This window comes from Equus quagga, chromosome 7, assembly GCF_021613505.1.
Source record: "Equus quagga isolate Etosha38 chromosome 7, UCLA_HA_Equagga_1.0, whole genome shotgun sequence".
NCBI classification, from domain to species: domain Eukaryota; kingdom Metazoa; phylum Chordata; class Mammalia; order Perissodactyla; family Equidae; genus Equus; species Equus quagga.
In genome coordinates this window covers 874,971-889,845 of record NC_060273.1, presented here as the reverse complement: position 1 = coordinate 889,845, position 14,875 = coordinate 874,971, and the positions used below count along the sequence as shown (strand labels likewise).

Here is a 14,875-nt window from a genome sequence, read left to right as displayed (position 1 = left end):
GTCACTGTGGATTTGCCTTTGCGGTGTGTCATATGCATGCATTCCTACAGTTTGTAGCCTGTGGGTCTGGATTTTTAGCGAAATGCATTTAAGATCCATCCACATTGTTGTGTGAAGCAGTAGCCCCTGCATTTTTCTCTCTGCATATTATTCCACTCTGTGGACATACAAGTTTGTTATCCGTTCCCACGTGGAAGGCTGTCCATGTTTCCAGTTAAGCAATTGTGAACGAAGCTCCTGTCGACGTCTGCACGCAGGCTCTTGTGTAAGTGTGTTTTCACTTCTCTCGGGTGAATACCTAGGAGTGTAATTCCTGGGTCATGTGTAAATCCATGTTTACCTTTATGAAAAACTGCCCACCAGCCGTCCAGAGGGGCTGTGCCAGCGTGTGTTCCCACCAGCAATGAATGGGAGTTCCTGTTGTTCTGAATCCTCTGGGGCTTTTGGTGTTTTCAGGGTTTGGATCTTGGCTGTTATGATAGGTGCGTGGTAACATTGCACTGTGGTTTTAATTGGCGTTTCCCCAATAACAGATGATGTTGAGCATCTTTTCACGTGTTTATTTGCCGTCTGTGTATCTCCTTTGTGTGAATAAGATGACTTCAGGGTCTGTTCACATCTTTTGCCCATTTTAAAAACTGGGTTGTTTGTTTCTTATTGTTGAATTTTAATGGTACTTTAAATATTCTGGATACAAGTCCTTCGTCAGATACGTGATTTGCAAGTATTTTTTCCCCGTCTGTGGCTTGTCTTTTCATTTCCTTAGAAGTATCTTTTACAGAGTGCAAGTTTTTCATTTGATAAAGTGCAGTTTATCAGTTTTTTTCATCATGCTTTTGGGGTTACATCTAAAAACTCATTACCAAACCCAAGTCACATAGATTTTCTTCTGTATTTTCTTCTAGAAGTTCTATTCTTTTCTATGATCCTTTTTGAGTGAATTTTTGTGTGAGGTGTGAGGTATGTGTCAAGACTCATCTTTTTTGCATATGGACGCACCGTTTATTGAAAAGACTGTCTTTATTAAATTATCTTTGCACCTTTGTCAAAAATGAATTGACTACATTTGTGTGGCCCTATTTCTGGGCTTTAAATTCTGTTCCTGTGGTCTCTGTCTGTCCTTTTGCCAACACCATACTGTCTTTTTTTTTTTTTTTTGTGGAAGGTTAGCCCTGAGCTAACATCTGCCACCAATCCTCCTCTTTTTGCTGAGGAAGACTGGCCCTGAGCTAACATCTGTGCCCATCTTCCTCTGCTTTATATGTGGGACGCCTACCGCAGCATGGCTTGACAAGCGGTGCCTAGGTCCGCACCCAGGATCCAAAATGGCGAACCTGGGGCCGCTGACGCAGAATGTGTGTACTTAACCGCTACACCACCGGGCCGACCCCAATGCTGTGCTGTCTTGATTCCCGTAGCTCTGAGGTGAGTGTTGAAACTGGGTAGTACGGATCCTCCAGCTGTTCTTCTTCAGGATTATTCTGACTATCCTAGCACCTCGGCCTTTCCGTGTGCTTGTTAGAATCAGCCTGTCGGTATCGACAGATGAGCTTGTTGGCTGTTCTGATTGAGACTCTGTTGAGTTGTAGATCAGACTGGGGAGAACTGACACCTTAGGAATGCTGCCTCTTCTAGTCCACAAAACACCATTTGTCTCTCCATTTATTTAGATCTTCTTTGATTTCTTTCATCAACGTTTTGTAGTTCTCCACATACAGATACTGTATATATTTTGTTAGATTTTTATCTATGAACGTTTTTGGAGTTGCTATTGTAATTTTTTTGAAATTCAGATTACCGTGGTGCATTGCTAACATATAGAAATACAATTGACTTTTGTCTATTGGCCTCGTATTCTCTGGCCTTGATAAACTCCCTTGTTAGTTCCAAGAGGTTTTTTTTGTAGATTCTTTGGGATTTCCTACATTGACAATCATGTCATCTGTTTTATTTCTTCCTTTCCGATCTATGAGCTTTTTTCTTTTACTTGCCTTGTTGCACTAGCCAGGACTTCCTGTACAATGTTAAATAGGAGCAGTGGGAGAGAGATCCTCATTTGTTCCAAATATTAGGGCCAAAGTGTTCAGTCGCTCATCTCTAAGGATGACCTTGGCTGTAGGTCTTCCACAGCTACTGTTCACAGGTGGAGGAGTTCCCTTCTATTGCTAGTTTGCTGAAAGATTTTATCATGAATCGGTTGTTGCATCTTGTCCTGTGCTTTCTTGTGTGTCTCTTGATACTGTTACAGGGTTTTTCCTATTGAGTCTGCTAGTATGGTGAATTACACTGTTACTTTCTGAGTGTTGAACCAGCCTTGCATTTCTCAGATGCAATTGGTTGTGATGTATTACCTTTATTTCTTCTCTTATGAGTTTGGTAGTTTGTGTCTTTCATGTAATTGGTCTGTTTTATCTAAGTTCTCAAATTTATGATCTTAGAGAGATTCGTAGCCTTCCTTTATTATCTTTTCAATGTCTGAGGGATCCTCAGTGCTGTTCCCATTTTCATTCTTGATATTGGTATCTTCTCTCTTTTTCTTGATTAGTCTGGCTGGAGCTCTATCAATTATATTGATCTTTTCAAAGAACCAACTTTTGGTTTTATTGATTTTCTCTATTTTTTTCCTGTCCTCGATCTCGTTGATTTCTGCTCTTGTATTTAAAAAATTTCTTTCCTGCAGCTTGTTTTGTGTGTGATTTGCTCTTTTTTTCCTGACTTCTTAAAGTAGAAGTTTAGATTTGGGACCTTTCTGTTTTTCTAACATGAGCATTTCACTGTAAATGTTCCTTTAAGCTTCAGGAGATTCCCACAATTTTTGATATGTTGTGTTTTCAATTTCCATTCAATTGAAAAATATCTTTGTAGTTTCTCTTGTGCCTTTTTTTTTTTTTAAAGCCATGGTTTCTTTAGAAGCGTGTGGTTTAATCTCTCAAGATTTGGGTGTGTTTCCAGATAACATCCTGTCACTGATTTCTAGTTTAATTCTATGTGGTCAGCTAACATATTTTGTAGATTTCAGTTCTTTTCTATATGTAATTTGTTTTATGGCTAACAGTTTGGTGTTTCTTGGTGAATGTTCCCTGTATGCTTGAGAGTTATATTTTGCTGTTGGGTAGTGTGTTCTGAAGACATCATATAGTTGTGTCTTGCTTTTGAGTACCATATGGCAATCCAGAGTGTCAACTAGGTCAAGTTAACTAATCCATACATAGACTACGTACCCACAGGGATCAGGTTAGGTCCGTTTCCATATACGTAGCTTTGTTGTCAGGTCCATGTCCATTTGCTGACCCCTCCTCATATGCACTGTCCTTTTTATCCCTTGTATTACTCCTTGCTTTTACGTCTGTTTTGTCTGATTTTAATGTGACCATCCAGCTTTCTTTTGATTGGCGTTGGCAGGATGTATCTTTTTCCGTGCTTTTCTTCTAACCTACCTACGTCTTTATGTTTAAGGTGGATTTCTTACAGACAGCATAGGTTTCAGTCCTGCTGTTTTATGCAGTCTGACAATTTCTGTCTTTACTACTCTGATCGGAACTTTCCAGTGTGAAGAGACAGAGTAAAACCACCACCTCACTAGTCATTTACTATTTGTTCCTTGTTTCTTTCTTTTTTTTTTTTTTTTGTCTTCTTCTCCCGAAAGCCCCCCAGTACATCGTTGTAATTCTAGTTGCAGTGTTCTACCTGTATTTTTCCCTCTTTTCCTGCCTTCTTTTTGGTTAATGGAGCATTTTTATGATTTCATCTTAGTATCTGTATTGATTTATCGCTTAGAATTGTTTAAGAACTTTTTGCTCTTCCACAGAACTTAGGATACACCTTTTAAGTTGAGTCTCCCTTCACGTAACAGCATGCAGGCACACCCGCCTCATGGTGGTGGCCTGGACCCAGTCCTGCAGGAGCTCTGGGGTGCACCGTTGCTGCTCTCTCTGTTGTGGAAGGTCCTTCTAAGAGTGCAGCCCTGATGTCGCCTGCTAGCCTCTGTGCTTTTGTCTCCTGCATGTTACTGACATTTGCTGTGAGCACACAGTTCGTTGTCACTGTGCTTGCTTTAGACCAGGAGTCTAACGCTCTCCTCCAGGGCAGATGGTAGACGTCACAGTTCAGGCTGAGCCTGAACCACCACCATGTCCCCCACCACCACCCCAGCCCTGCCCGCAGTGCCTTTTTATTTGCTGTGGAAATGCACAGTGCTGTTTAACTTTCTATGAAGCATGGCTGTGTCACGGGCCCGCATCACCCTTTGGTATGAATGCTTTCCACTTGGCGTGTCTCCGTGGTTGTCCCCAGTCTAGGGAGCTGCCTGAGCCCACCTTAGTCCTGCCTCTTCTCTCTTGGGCCGTGATTTCCCTCCTCTGCGTGTTCACAGAGTGCTGCGCTCGCTCCTGTAGCATCTCTGTGCAAACACGTCTGTGCAAACACTGAAGCCCAGAGCATATGACGTGCTCTTGTCAGTGTACTAAATTCAGAAACCCGTGGTGTGAAGGGAGGGTTGTCATGCCTCATGTGTGAGCAGTACCACGAGCTTCAGGCCCTGACGTGTGTCCTAGGTGGAGCACTGCCGGACGCACGGTTATCAGGATGTGTTTTATGGCGGCAAATGCTGAGTGCCATCTGGGGTGGGTGACTGACCACTTACATGTAACCAGGCCCCCGTTCACTAGAAATGTGCGCCTCTTTTATATATACGTACACAACGAGTACAAGCAGATGCGACACAGACAGGGGTGTGCACATGCACATGTACCGTGTGACCTCCCCTGACACTCTGAGGCATGCTCAGACCCCTCGAGTCCGTGCCGACTCCAAACCACTGGCCGCGCTCTGCCTCGTCTTCGGCCCCCCGAGCCCCCGCGCATCTGAAAAGCGCCTGGGGTGCTCCTGCCCACACTCCTTTTGTCTTCTTTCTCTTCCAGTCGTGGCGTTCTTGGTGGCTTTCCATCAGAACAAGCAGCTGATCGGAGACAGAGGGCTGCTGCCCTGCAGGCTGTACCTGCGGAGCGTGCAGCAGCACTTCCGGGGCGGCGCTGGCTGGGACGCCGTGAGCTACGCCCCCACGCTACTCTGGCTGCTGGACTGGTCGCACATGGACTCCAACCTGGACGCCATCGCGCTCCTCGGGCTGGGCGTCTCGTCGTTCATCCTCGTCACTGGCTGCGCCAACATGGTTCTCATGGCTGCCCTCTGGGTCCTCTACATGTCCCTGGTCAACGTGGGACAGGTCTGGTAAGTAGAGGAACTGGGCAGTGCAGTGGCTCAGCGTCCTGGGGTGCTACACCCAGAACGAGCGGCTAGGGAGACTGAGCTGGCTTTCTCCTACGTTAGTCTGGGAGACGGCCACCGTCTTAATCAGGCCACGGGAGAGACTGCCAGTGCAAGTCAGACAAAGCCAGGGCCTCTCTCCTGTGGGAGTGGTGGCGATGCTATTGGGAGTGGCCTGTCCACCCCTTGAGGCCAGGGTGCCAGCCTTGCGGGGCCAGGCCGAGAGGTGGAGGCGGACTTGGCTGGGCGGCTCCATGTGGAGGCTCCCTGCTTCTGCTCCTGCCCGCCCCTCCTTGTCAGGAGGGAGCATTGCCAGCTCGCACGGGGCTCACAGACCAGAGCTCACAGACCAGGCCGGCCCTGCTCGAGGCACGGGTAGGCTCCAGTGCCGGGCTCATCAGAGGCGGTGATGGCGCTCCTGGAGGCGCCCTGTGGAACACAGGCAGGTGCATCGAGCCGCGTGTGGCCTGGATGATGGTTGAGGGGCTGTGAGGTGCTATGTTGTGTTTGAACGGGTCAGAGGAGGGGCATCCATTCTTCATTCAAGTTCGGGTTCCAGAAAAAGGGAAGAGCCGCCTAGCAGAGGAAGCACAGAGGGCTCTGTCAGGGAAGATGAACGCTCTGGGGTCGGGGTCGGCATCTGTGTAGACATGCAGGAAGCAGACGTGGAGTTCGGTGTCTGTGTAGACGTGGGGATCTCTGTAGATGTGTTGGGGTCTGTGTAGACATGCAGGAGGCACACATGGGGTTTGGTGTCTGTGTAGGCATGTGGGGGTATGTGTAGACGTGCAGAGTCTGTGTAGATGTGTGGTGGTCCCTGTAGATGTGAGGGGGTCGTGTGGACATGCAGAAGCACCCACTGTGGGCATGGTCCCACGGGGCCGCCATCTCTGGGAGAGAAGCTTTGGTCCTTGGTCTGACCATCTGTGGAGCTGCCCCCAGATGGAGGGGCTCCCCAGGCCTGTGTCACGACAGCCATGCTTCTGAGATGGGCTTTAGGCCAGGTGGTCTCCGTCTGATTCCTGGGCTAACCTTCAGCTTCACCCTGCTGGTTTATTTCAGTGGTCTCCGGGCTGTGGCTGTGGGCTGGGTGCTGTCTGAGGTCCCCTCTCAGCTGCTGTTGCCTGCCCCCTGGCCCTGTGCGCCTGTGCCTGCCAGCTCTGATTGGGAGTATGCGCGTGGCTCTTGCCAGCCTCCTCCTGCTGTGGGAGTGCTGGCTAGTGCTGGGACCAGGGCTGCCAGAGCTGGGACCAGGCTGGCCAGAGCTGGGACCGAGCTAGCTAGAGCTGAGACTGGGCTGGCTAGTGCTGGGACCGGGCTGGCCAGAGCTGGGACCGAGCTAGCTAGAGCTGGGACCGGGCTGGCTAGTGCTGGGACCGGGCTGGCTAGTGCTGGGACCGGGCTGGCCAGAGCTGGGACCGGGCTGGCCAGAGCTCGGACTGGGCCCACAGGTGTGATGACACTTCCCCCAATCCAGTCTGCAGAAAGGACTTGCGTCTCCATTACCCGGAAACCCCCTGCTCTCCGCCCGCTCCCGCACCCTCCTGTCACTGTGTTGCTGCTGACGAGTAAGCACTGTGTTGGTCAGAGCGCCCAAATTTCCGATGGGACTCAGGGACCCCTGAGCACCCTGAGTCGTGGCTTGAGCTGCGTTTGGGAAGAAAGCCCAGGGGCCGGCAGTGGCATTCTCGCCTGTGGTGCATCGCGTTAGGTGTGTGCACCGAGCACAGCAGAGCAGAGCAGCTGTGAGGTGAGTGAAGCCTCCTTCGCGCCCACCTGCTCCTTCCCATGTGGAATGCACGGGTGCTGCCACCTCGGGGGTCTGACCTCCGTGCCAGCCACAGCCAGTCACTGCGGCCTCCAGTCTCTCCCGGTCAGTAGACGTTCGCCAGCACAGGAGGACTCTGGCTGGGTTTTTCTGTGATGTCCAAGAGGCTGCTTCTTGAGACAAGTGACTTTAATCCACACCAGAGGAGGGGGAGTTCTGGGTACCTTTGTCCCAGAATCACAGTGAGTTACAGAGAGCGAGAGTCCCAACCCGTGCCCCACAGAGGTGACATGCTCCACCTGTGACGTGGGGCTGGGGTCACCTTTGCTGGACCTGGCAGCCAGGAGAAATCACATCAACTTGACGTTTTACTTTTAAAAGCATTTCCCAGTCTGTCTAGAATAGTCAGGAAAGATTAACCCCACATTTAAATTTTTGAAAACCAGTCTGAGCACGTGTGGCCAAAAATAGTCTTGTATTTTTTCACTGGAAAAGAGATTCTGCTCCCCTCCCCTTGGGTATGTTAAAAAATGTGATTTGAATTAATTTAAGCTTGCTAAAGCGAAATAAAACAAAGCCGTATCTTCCCAGAATTGGTGCATGAGTTGTTTTAAGTGAAAATTGTAAAAGAAAAAACATGTCAGCGGAGACTAGTGGTGTATGTCCCGTGCGCCTGAGGCTGAAGGTCCGCATCACGGCTGCGGTGCGCCACTCATCCTGGCACAGACGGGGCCGTGGGGGGGTCGTGTGAGCACCCGGTGAGGTGGTGAGCGTGATTCAGGCCCCTCCACCTCAAAGGTGTTCTCAGCTCAGCCCTGACTCCGTTTCCCCGATGGACAATAGTTTTGGGGTTGTCAGAGTGACATTGAAAACCTACCGAGAGTGAGGACCCCTTGAGTGGAAAAGGGGCTTTCTTCCTCTTGATACCCCAAAACGAGAGTTAGACACAGGCTGTTCCTTTCATGTCCTGTTTATTTTAAGTTGAGAGAAAAGAATCTTTGTTTGGGGTGAGATGCTCAGATAATGGACACCGTTGAAGGAGCATCTTTCAAGTCTAGTCCGGGTGGCATCCTGCAGCCAGGACAGGAAGCCCCCATGGGGAGAGGAGGCGCCGGGCAGGTGCCGCCCTGCACTGGGGTCGCGTGGCAGTGGCACCGTGTCCAGCCAGCCTTGCTGTGGGCGTGCGTAGCAGCTGCCTCGCTTGGAGCCTCTTTCTCTCCCTTCTCTCCCACGGCTGCCTCTCGGCATCTCCGTGCCTCAGGCCAGTGTCTGTGCCGCAGTGCCAGCATCGGAGACGAATGTTCTCCGTGGATGTGGGAATCCTGCGTCTCTGCGCTCGGTGGTACTTGAGTCTCCAGGGTCGGTGTCATGGGGCAGAGCCCGGCAGCCTCCTTGCAGGACGTCCTGTGCACTCCAGAACGGTGACTGTCCTTATCCCGCTCTCCTGACGTGATCCTGATGCTCCGCCGGGAGCCTCGTGAATCCCTTCACCGTGGCGAAGCCCAAAGGGCTTTGTCCCGGGGAGAGCCGGCCTCGGGCAGCCAGTGCTTGCTATGGTGACAACCCTGTCCTCAGACTGCGAAGCACAGGACACGTGCTTTCAAGGGAGCCCAAAAAGACCGATTTGATGAACTTCCTCTCTCGTGGTGGCAGGAGGCACAGCAGGAGGGAGGGAGTGGGCACGGGTGATGATGCCCAGGTGGACACAGCGCTCTTGCCTTGTTGGTAGGAACAAGGGAGCTGGACAGAGGGCCGGCTGGGGCGATCTGCACCTCGGCTTGGTTTCAGCTCTTGTGGGCCCTCGCCTGAGCTTCAGACCCAAAGGCGGCATGGCACGTGGTTAGGCGTGGGCTGGTCCGTGGGCTGTGAGCACTGCCACGCTGGCCACTTAGCTGCGCTGAGGCTGATCCAGACCCGTGGATACCCGGCCTGTGAACACCTGGCCTTGGACCCCTGGCCTATGGTGGTCGCCATGGCTCCATGTGCCCAGCTCCACAGTCACATCCCAAGGCAGGCCCCGGGAGACCTGGACTTGTCTGTGACTCTCCCCACTTCCCTCATGTTTCACCAGCTCCACATCTTCCTAACTTTACCCACAAAGTGTTTCCGGAAACTTTCTCAGTGCCAGCACGAGTGTGGCCCCGAGTTCATGACGGGCATCAGCTCTTCTCACACGCCATTGTGGCTTGTCGAGGACGTTTTGGGTTTCCATCGTTCCAGGCATGGACAGTTAAAACGTGGTATTTTCAGTCGGCGAACCTAAGATGATGAAGTGGTTTCTTCATTTGCCTGCCACCCCCCACATTGAAGACCAGGGCAACCACCTGCTTGGTCCTTCAGGCCATGGAAGCTGGGCTTGTTGCCTATTAGACCAGAGCTGCTGCTAGGCCCTTAGGGGAACAGAGTCACCCTGTGCCCCAGGGAGTGGGCTCTGAGGGTCCTGGGCTAGCAGACCACGATGTAGGAAGTGGGCCTGGGGACTCAGCTGCAGGCCAGGTAGAGAATGCCAGGGACTCGGGGCCATGCTGCTGGCAGGCGGGCGGAGAGATGCATTCACGTCCTCTGCAGCGTGTTCTTAGGCTCTGGTGTTTTCCTTACCTGGTTGATTGGGAAGCTCTCTGCCTTCCAAGGAAGGAGCGCAGCGGATGGCTTGGGGGCCTTCTGACTCCTTTCCTTTCTTCCTGACGTGGGGTGGTGACTGGACTGCCTCCCCCAGGACAGGAAGTAGGCAGGTGGCATGGTACCCAGTGGCAGACACACCAGGGGTCTGTCGGGGCCATGCTCTCGATGTGCCATCTCTGCTGATGTCAACCTGGTCTCCCGGCCGAGGGCTCTGTCAGGTGTCCCCACTGCTGGGGTGCTCTTCTGTCGTAGGTCCACGCCATATGTTCTCATGGGGAGAAATCGCGCCACGTAGCTCTCACATGAGGACTCCTGGTGGCAGCATGCCTCCGCAATTGTGTGGGACTCCCGCACGGGGACAGCCTCCCATCCCATGCTCGTTCAGTCGCTGGTCATGTCAGTGTGGACTCCTCCGTGTGTCTGTACTGGGGGGAGTCTGTCCTCTCACTGTAGGAGTTTAAGCATCTTGGGGACCAGCAACACTTAGGAGAGAGAGAACCAGAGTCCAGGAACATGTTGCATATGATTTCAGGGATCTTACAGACACATCTGAGGACGACCCCACCGTCCTGTCGAAAACAATCGGAGCTCACAGAACCATGGAGCCCCAGTTGTGACTTCTGCTCTGGTTTCTTCATTTAGCATCAACTTTTCCAAAAAGTTGGATTCTGATCCTTTCATCTGCGCTTTACTTTGGCTCTAATCCTAGAGGGCAGCTTTGTTGCTGTTAAGGACGGCTGTACAACTGCCCCTTTCTCCTCCCCACCTTGCCGGCCCCCAGAAAGAAGAAGGGATTATCTCTGGAAACTTGGACGGAGGTCGGAAGGCACTGGGGGTCTCTTCCTGCAGAGGAAGCTGCCTGTGGCACTTCCCTCTGAGGGAGGCGACAGGGTATCGACTTCAAAGAGAGCCGAGAGCAGATGCCAGAGGCCGCGGGAGATGCCGGGGGACAGGGTCAGTGCCACGTGACACCGTGTGTGGCTGCTCTGTTCCGACTCTTGAGGATGGAAACCTTGTTTTGGCTCCGGGCATTAAATGAAGGACGTTGTGAGGACCCGCGGTGCCTTCCCGCTGCGCCCCTGCTTTGGTCCGTAGCCACCGTGGGTTTTCCTAGGGGTGGCTGTATTTGAGGCATAAATATGAATTCCTGCCTTGGTTTGGGAGCTCCAGGGAGCAGAATGGTGTCGCTTCCATTCTGCAGTAGGAGTGGGCTTGCACACCCCTTGCCCTGGGAGCCCAGTTCCCATGTGGCAAGGGAGGAGGGTGGAGCTGTCCCCCCCGCTTGATGGGAAAGCCCTTTCACCCTTGGCCAAGGGATGTGGTCACAAATGTCCACTGGGCCCAGAGCCCCTCAGCTGGGACACAGCCATGGAAGGGGCCAGTCTCTGCTCTCTCATGGCGGTACCAAGACGTGGCCTTGCTGGTTCCGTGGAGGGTCCCATGTCCCACTGCCGGGGTGGTGCCTTCTCCCCAGGGTGCCCTGCCTGTTTGGTAGAGGTGGGAGGTGGGCATCTGCTGATGGCGTGGGCACACCGAGGCCCCTGCCCCTGCTCCTGGGGCGTTTTCATCCCGAGCTGCTTCTGTTTGGTCATCACCACGTGAAAGGGCTTTAGTGTGGATGACGTGGTCAGCCACAGACACGCATCAGGAATTGGCGTGGCTGAGAGAACACGCTTTATTGCAAATTCCCAACTCCCTGCTTCCTGAGTGGGCCTTCAGGGAGCTCTCCGTGCCCAGCAACCAAGTGGGAGAATTCTTGCAAATTCATTTAGCCTGTCCACAGCCAGGGGAGCATCATCGAACCAATGTTGGTTCATGAAGCCTTTTACAAAACAAAGACCAATGTAGTTTTCGATCAGAGGCTTTGTCTGGAAACAGGAGCTTCCTGTGGAAGTTGCTGGGGTGGAGTGAGCAGAGGCCATGGACAAAGCTGCTGCTTCCTGCAAAGGGCAGTCTTCCCACAGGCGGCCGGTGGCCTCTGCAGCCTCCCGCCATCTCGATCCTCCCCTTCCTTCCCACAGATGTCCCTGCCGTGGGCAGGGCCCTGGCCTACAGCGCCAACGCTGACCATTGAGAGCAAAACCTGGGTCTCAAACAAGGGAGGACTTGAGCTTCTTTTTTTTTGAGGAAGATTAGCCCTGAGCTAACTACTGCCAATCCTCCTCTTTTCGCTGAGGAAGACTGGCCCTGAGCTAACATCCGTGTCCATCTTCCTCTACTTTATATGTGGGACACCTACCACAGCATGGCTTGACAAGCGGTGCCATGTCTGCACCCAGGATCCCAACTGGTGAACCCCGGGCCACCGAAGTGGAACGTGCACGCTTAACCGCTGTACCACCGGGCCGGCCCCTGAGCTTCTTTAAAGAACAAAATAGGAGAACATCCCCCAAGATAGCTCCACATGGATGGCCATCTCTTCTAGAATAAGGTTTAGCTGCTAAAAAATATAACAAAAGCTATGAAACTAATGAAGACATTTAGTTTTTCATATCATTAGGTACAACTTCCTATATTTAAAAATCTCATATTAGGCAGCTTTGAAATTCAAAATTGGAAACAGGTGACGTTATGAAAGAGTGCAAACATTTTCAAACACCCCCGGCACGGGTGATGCGGTAATGTCACAGCCTGTCCCTGATTCCCACGGGGACGCTGTGTCCCGGACCCAGGCTGCGGGCCAGAGCCTTCAGTGTCCTCCAGTCTGGGCTGAGGAAAACGTGAAGTGCTCGTTCCTGGTGAGTTTGTAAAACTCAGCTCCTTTCCCTCTCTCCAGTCAACAGGGTCATGTGTCAGGAGAATTTCCTGGGTCAAGGTCTCTCTTGCATTAGCCACTGTGTACACTAGCTGTTTTAGAGGTTTGGTTCTGGAAACTTAGACACCTGTTCAAAAGTACAGAGCATGCAGTCACGTGTCATTAACGTCACTTAACGACATGGATTCGTTTCTGAGAAACACGTCGTTGGGCGATTGCATCGTTGTGCAGACATCATAGCAGGTGCTCACACAAACCTAGACAGTACCGCCTGCTGTGCACCTGGGCTGTATGGTGCTCCTCCTGCGGGGCCGCCGTCGTCTGTGTGGTCCTTATTCACTGGAACGTTGTGACACAGACGTGACCTCTCTAGAGAGAACCCTCATGTGCTTGTGTGATGTCTTCTCTCCCTCCTAGCGTCTCCTTTCTGGAGCAAGAGCGGATCCCAGACGTGGTGTTAATTTACCTGTGAGTGGGCTGTGTCTCTAAGGCCAGGCCACCAGCACACCCGATGCTGGGAGAGCAGCATCTGGCGCCCGGTCCCTCCCTGGCACCCCCGCCACCGTCCCGTGGCTGCGCATCCTGACTTCACTGGGCAAGATCACCCCTGTTCAGAGCGGGCAGCCATGCCCAGGACCCACCCCCTCTCCAGGCCTTGCCTCATCCCTGCAGGTGCTGCCTCCCCTCTCCCAGGGCCTTGAAGCAAATCCCAGACTCTGGATCCTTGCTTTCACACGTATTCCATCAAACAACGGTTTTTTTCTTAACGTCCTTATTAAGGTATAATTCACATATCATCAAACTGATCACATTCCATCACATTGACAGTGTACCAGTCAGTGGTTCCATATATTCACAGAGTTCTATAGCCGTCGCCACTGCTAAGTTTGAAACATTTCATCACCCCGACGAGAAACCCATACCCCTGAGCCCTCACCCCCGGTGCCCCAGCCCTGGCCCCCACTCACCTGCGTCCTTTCTCTGGATTCTCCTGTTCCAGATGCTTCCTAGGAATGGAGTGCCTGTGGTGTGGCCTCTGCATCTGGCCCCTCAGTGAGCTGAGGCTCCCAGGGGTCATCCGGGTCGTGTGCGTCGGGGCTCATTCTGTTTACTCCTCGGTAAGAGGTGACAGTCTTGGTTCAATATGGTGGTGGTCGTTTTATCCCTGACCAGGTGGCGGATTTGGTGAACTGGGCAGGCTCAAAGGTGCCTGAGCTGCCAGCAGTAGGAGCACTGTCCAAGGCCGCGCGCCCCCAGCCCGGCAGCTCCGTTTTGTCGTAGGGATTGCATTCTGTGACTTGGTCCTTTACACGTGTGTGCTGACTGTTCCTACACCAAGGGCACAAGTGAATCTCCACATCGTGGAAGCCCCGTGTGGCGGCGAGGAGGACCTCAATGCTCTGATCGGATCCCCAGTGAAGACAGACCTGGCTCAGACCATTAGCAGTGCGGTCAGGCCACCAAATGCCTTTCCTTTAGGATTTCTTTTCTAATAATCAGTGCTCAGGGTAATGGGACATCCTTTAAACTTCTAGGTTCTAGGGGAGGACATTTTCGTGGTGTTTGGTGGAAATTATTTACTGCAGGAAAACCAAGTATTACATGCCCTTTTCCCCAAAATATTCTTTGATCTGCCTGTTGTGGGCGTGGCCCTGTACTGTTGGGGTGGGGCGGGGTGGGGCGGTGCGTAAGCAGGCATCGGTCCTTCAGGGCAGCCTCCTGACCTCCAGGCTCCACCGCCTGCTCAGTGCACCTGAGGACCCACGTCCCCTTCACCCTCACCTCCACTCAGCACCTAGGACAGGTGTCCCGTCTGCCCTCACCTCCACTCAGAACACATGAGACAGGTGTGCCCTCCATCCTCACCTCCTCTCAGAGCACCTGAGGACAGGAGTCCCCTCCACCCTCACCTCCTCTCAGAGCACCTGAGGACAGGTGATCCTCCACCCTCACCTCCACTCAGAGCACCTAAGAACAGGTGTCCCCTCCACCCTCACCTCCACTCAGCACCTGAGGACAGGAGTCTGCTCCACTTTCACCTCCTCTCAGAACACGTGAGGACAGGTGATCCTCCACCCTCACCTCCACTCAGCACCTGAGGACAGGAGTCCCCTCCACCCTCACCTCCTCTCAGAACACGTGAGGACAGGTGATCCTCCACCCTCACCTCCACTCAGCACCTGAGGACAGGAGTCCGCTACACCTTTACCTCCTCTCAGAACACGTGAGGACAGGTGACTCTCCACCCTCACCTCCTCTCAGAACACGTGAGGACAGGTGATCCTCCACCCTCACCTCCACTCAGCATCTGAGGACAGGAGTCCGCTACACGTTCACCTCGTCTCAGAACACGTGAGGACAGGTGATCCTCCACCCTCACCTCCACTCAGCACCTGAGGACAGGAGTCCCCTCCACCCTCACCTCCTCTCAGAACACGTGAGGACAGGTGATCCTCCACCCTCAC

At 52.6% G+C, this 14,875-nt stretch overlaps 1 protein-coding gene across 4 annotated transcripts in view; it reads left to right on the top strand.

The window, feature by feature from the left end:
- Window positions 1–14,875, top strand: part of LMF1 (lipase maturation factor 1) — a 96,757-nt gene that overhangs the window by 6,755 nt on the left and 75,127 nt on the right. For all 4 annotated transcript variants that reach the window (XR_006889331.1, XR_006889330.1, XM_046666047.1 and 1 more), the window contains exon 2: window positions 4,920–5,229. Coding sequence is in view for 2 of the 4 variants with exons in the window: in XM_046666047.1 (XP_046522003.1) it covers window positions 4,920–5,229 (310 nt within the window). In the remaining 2 variants the exon portion in view is untranslated. The remainder of the gene's footprint in view (window positions 1–4,919; window positions 5,230–14,875) is intronic.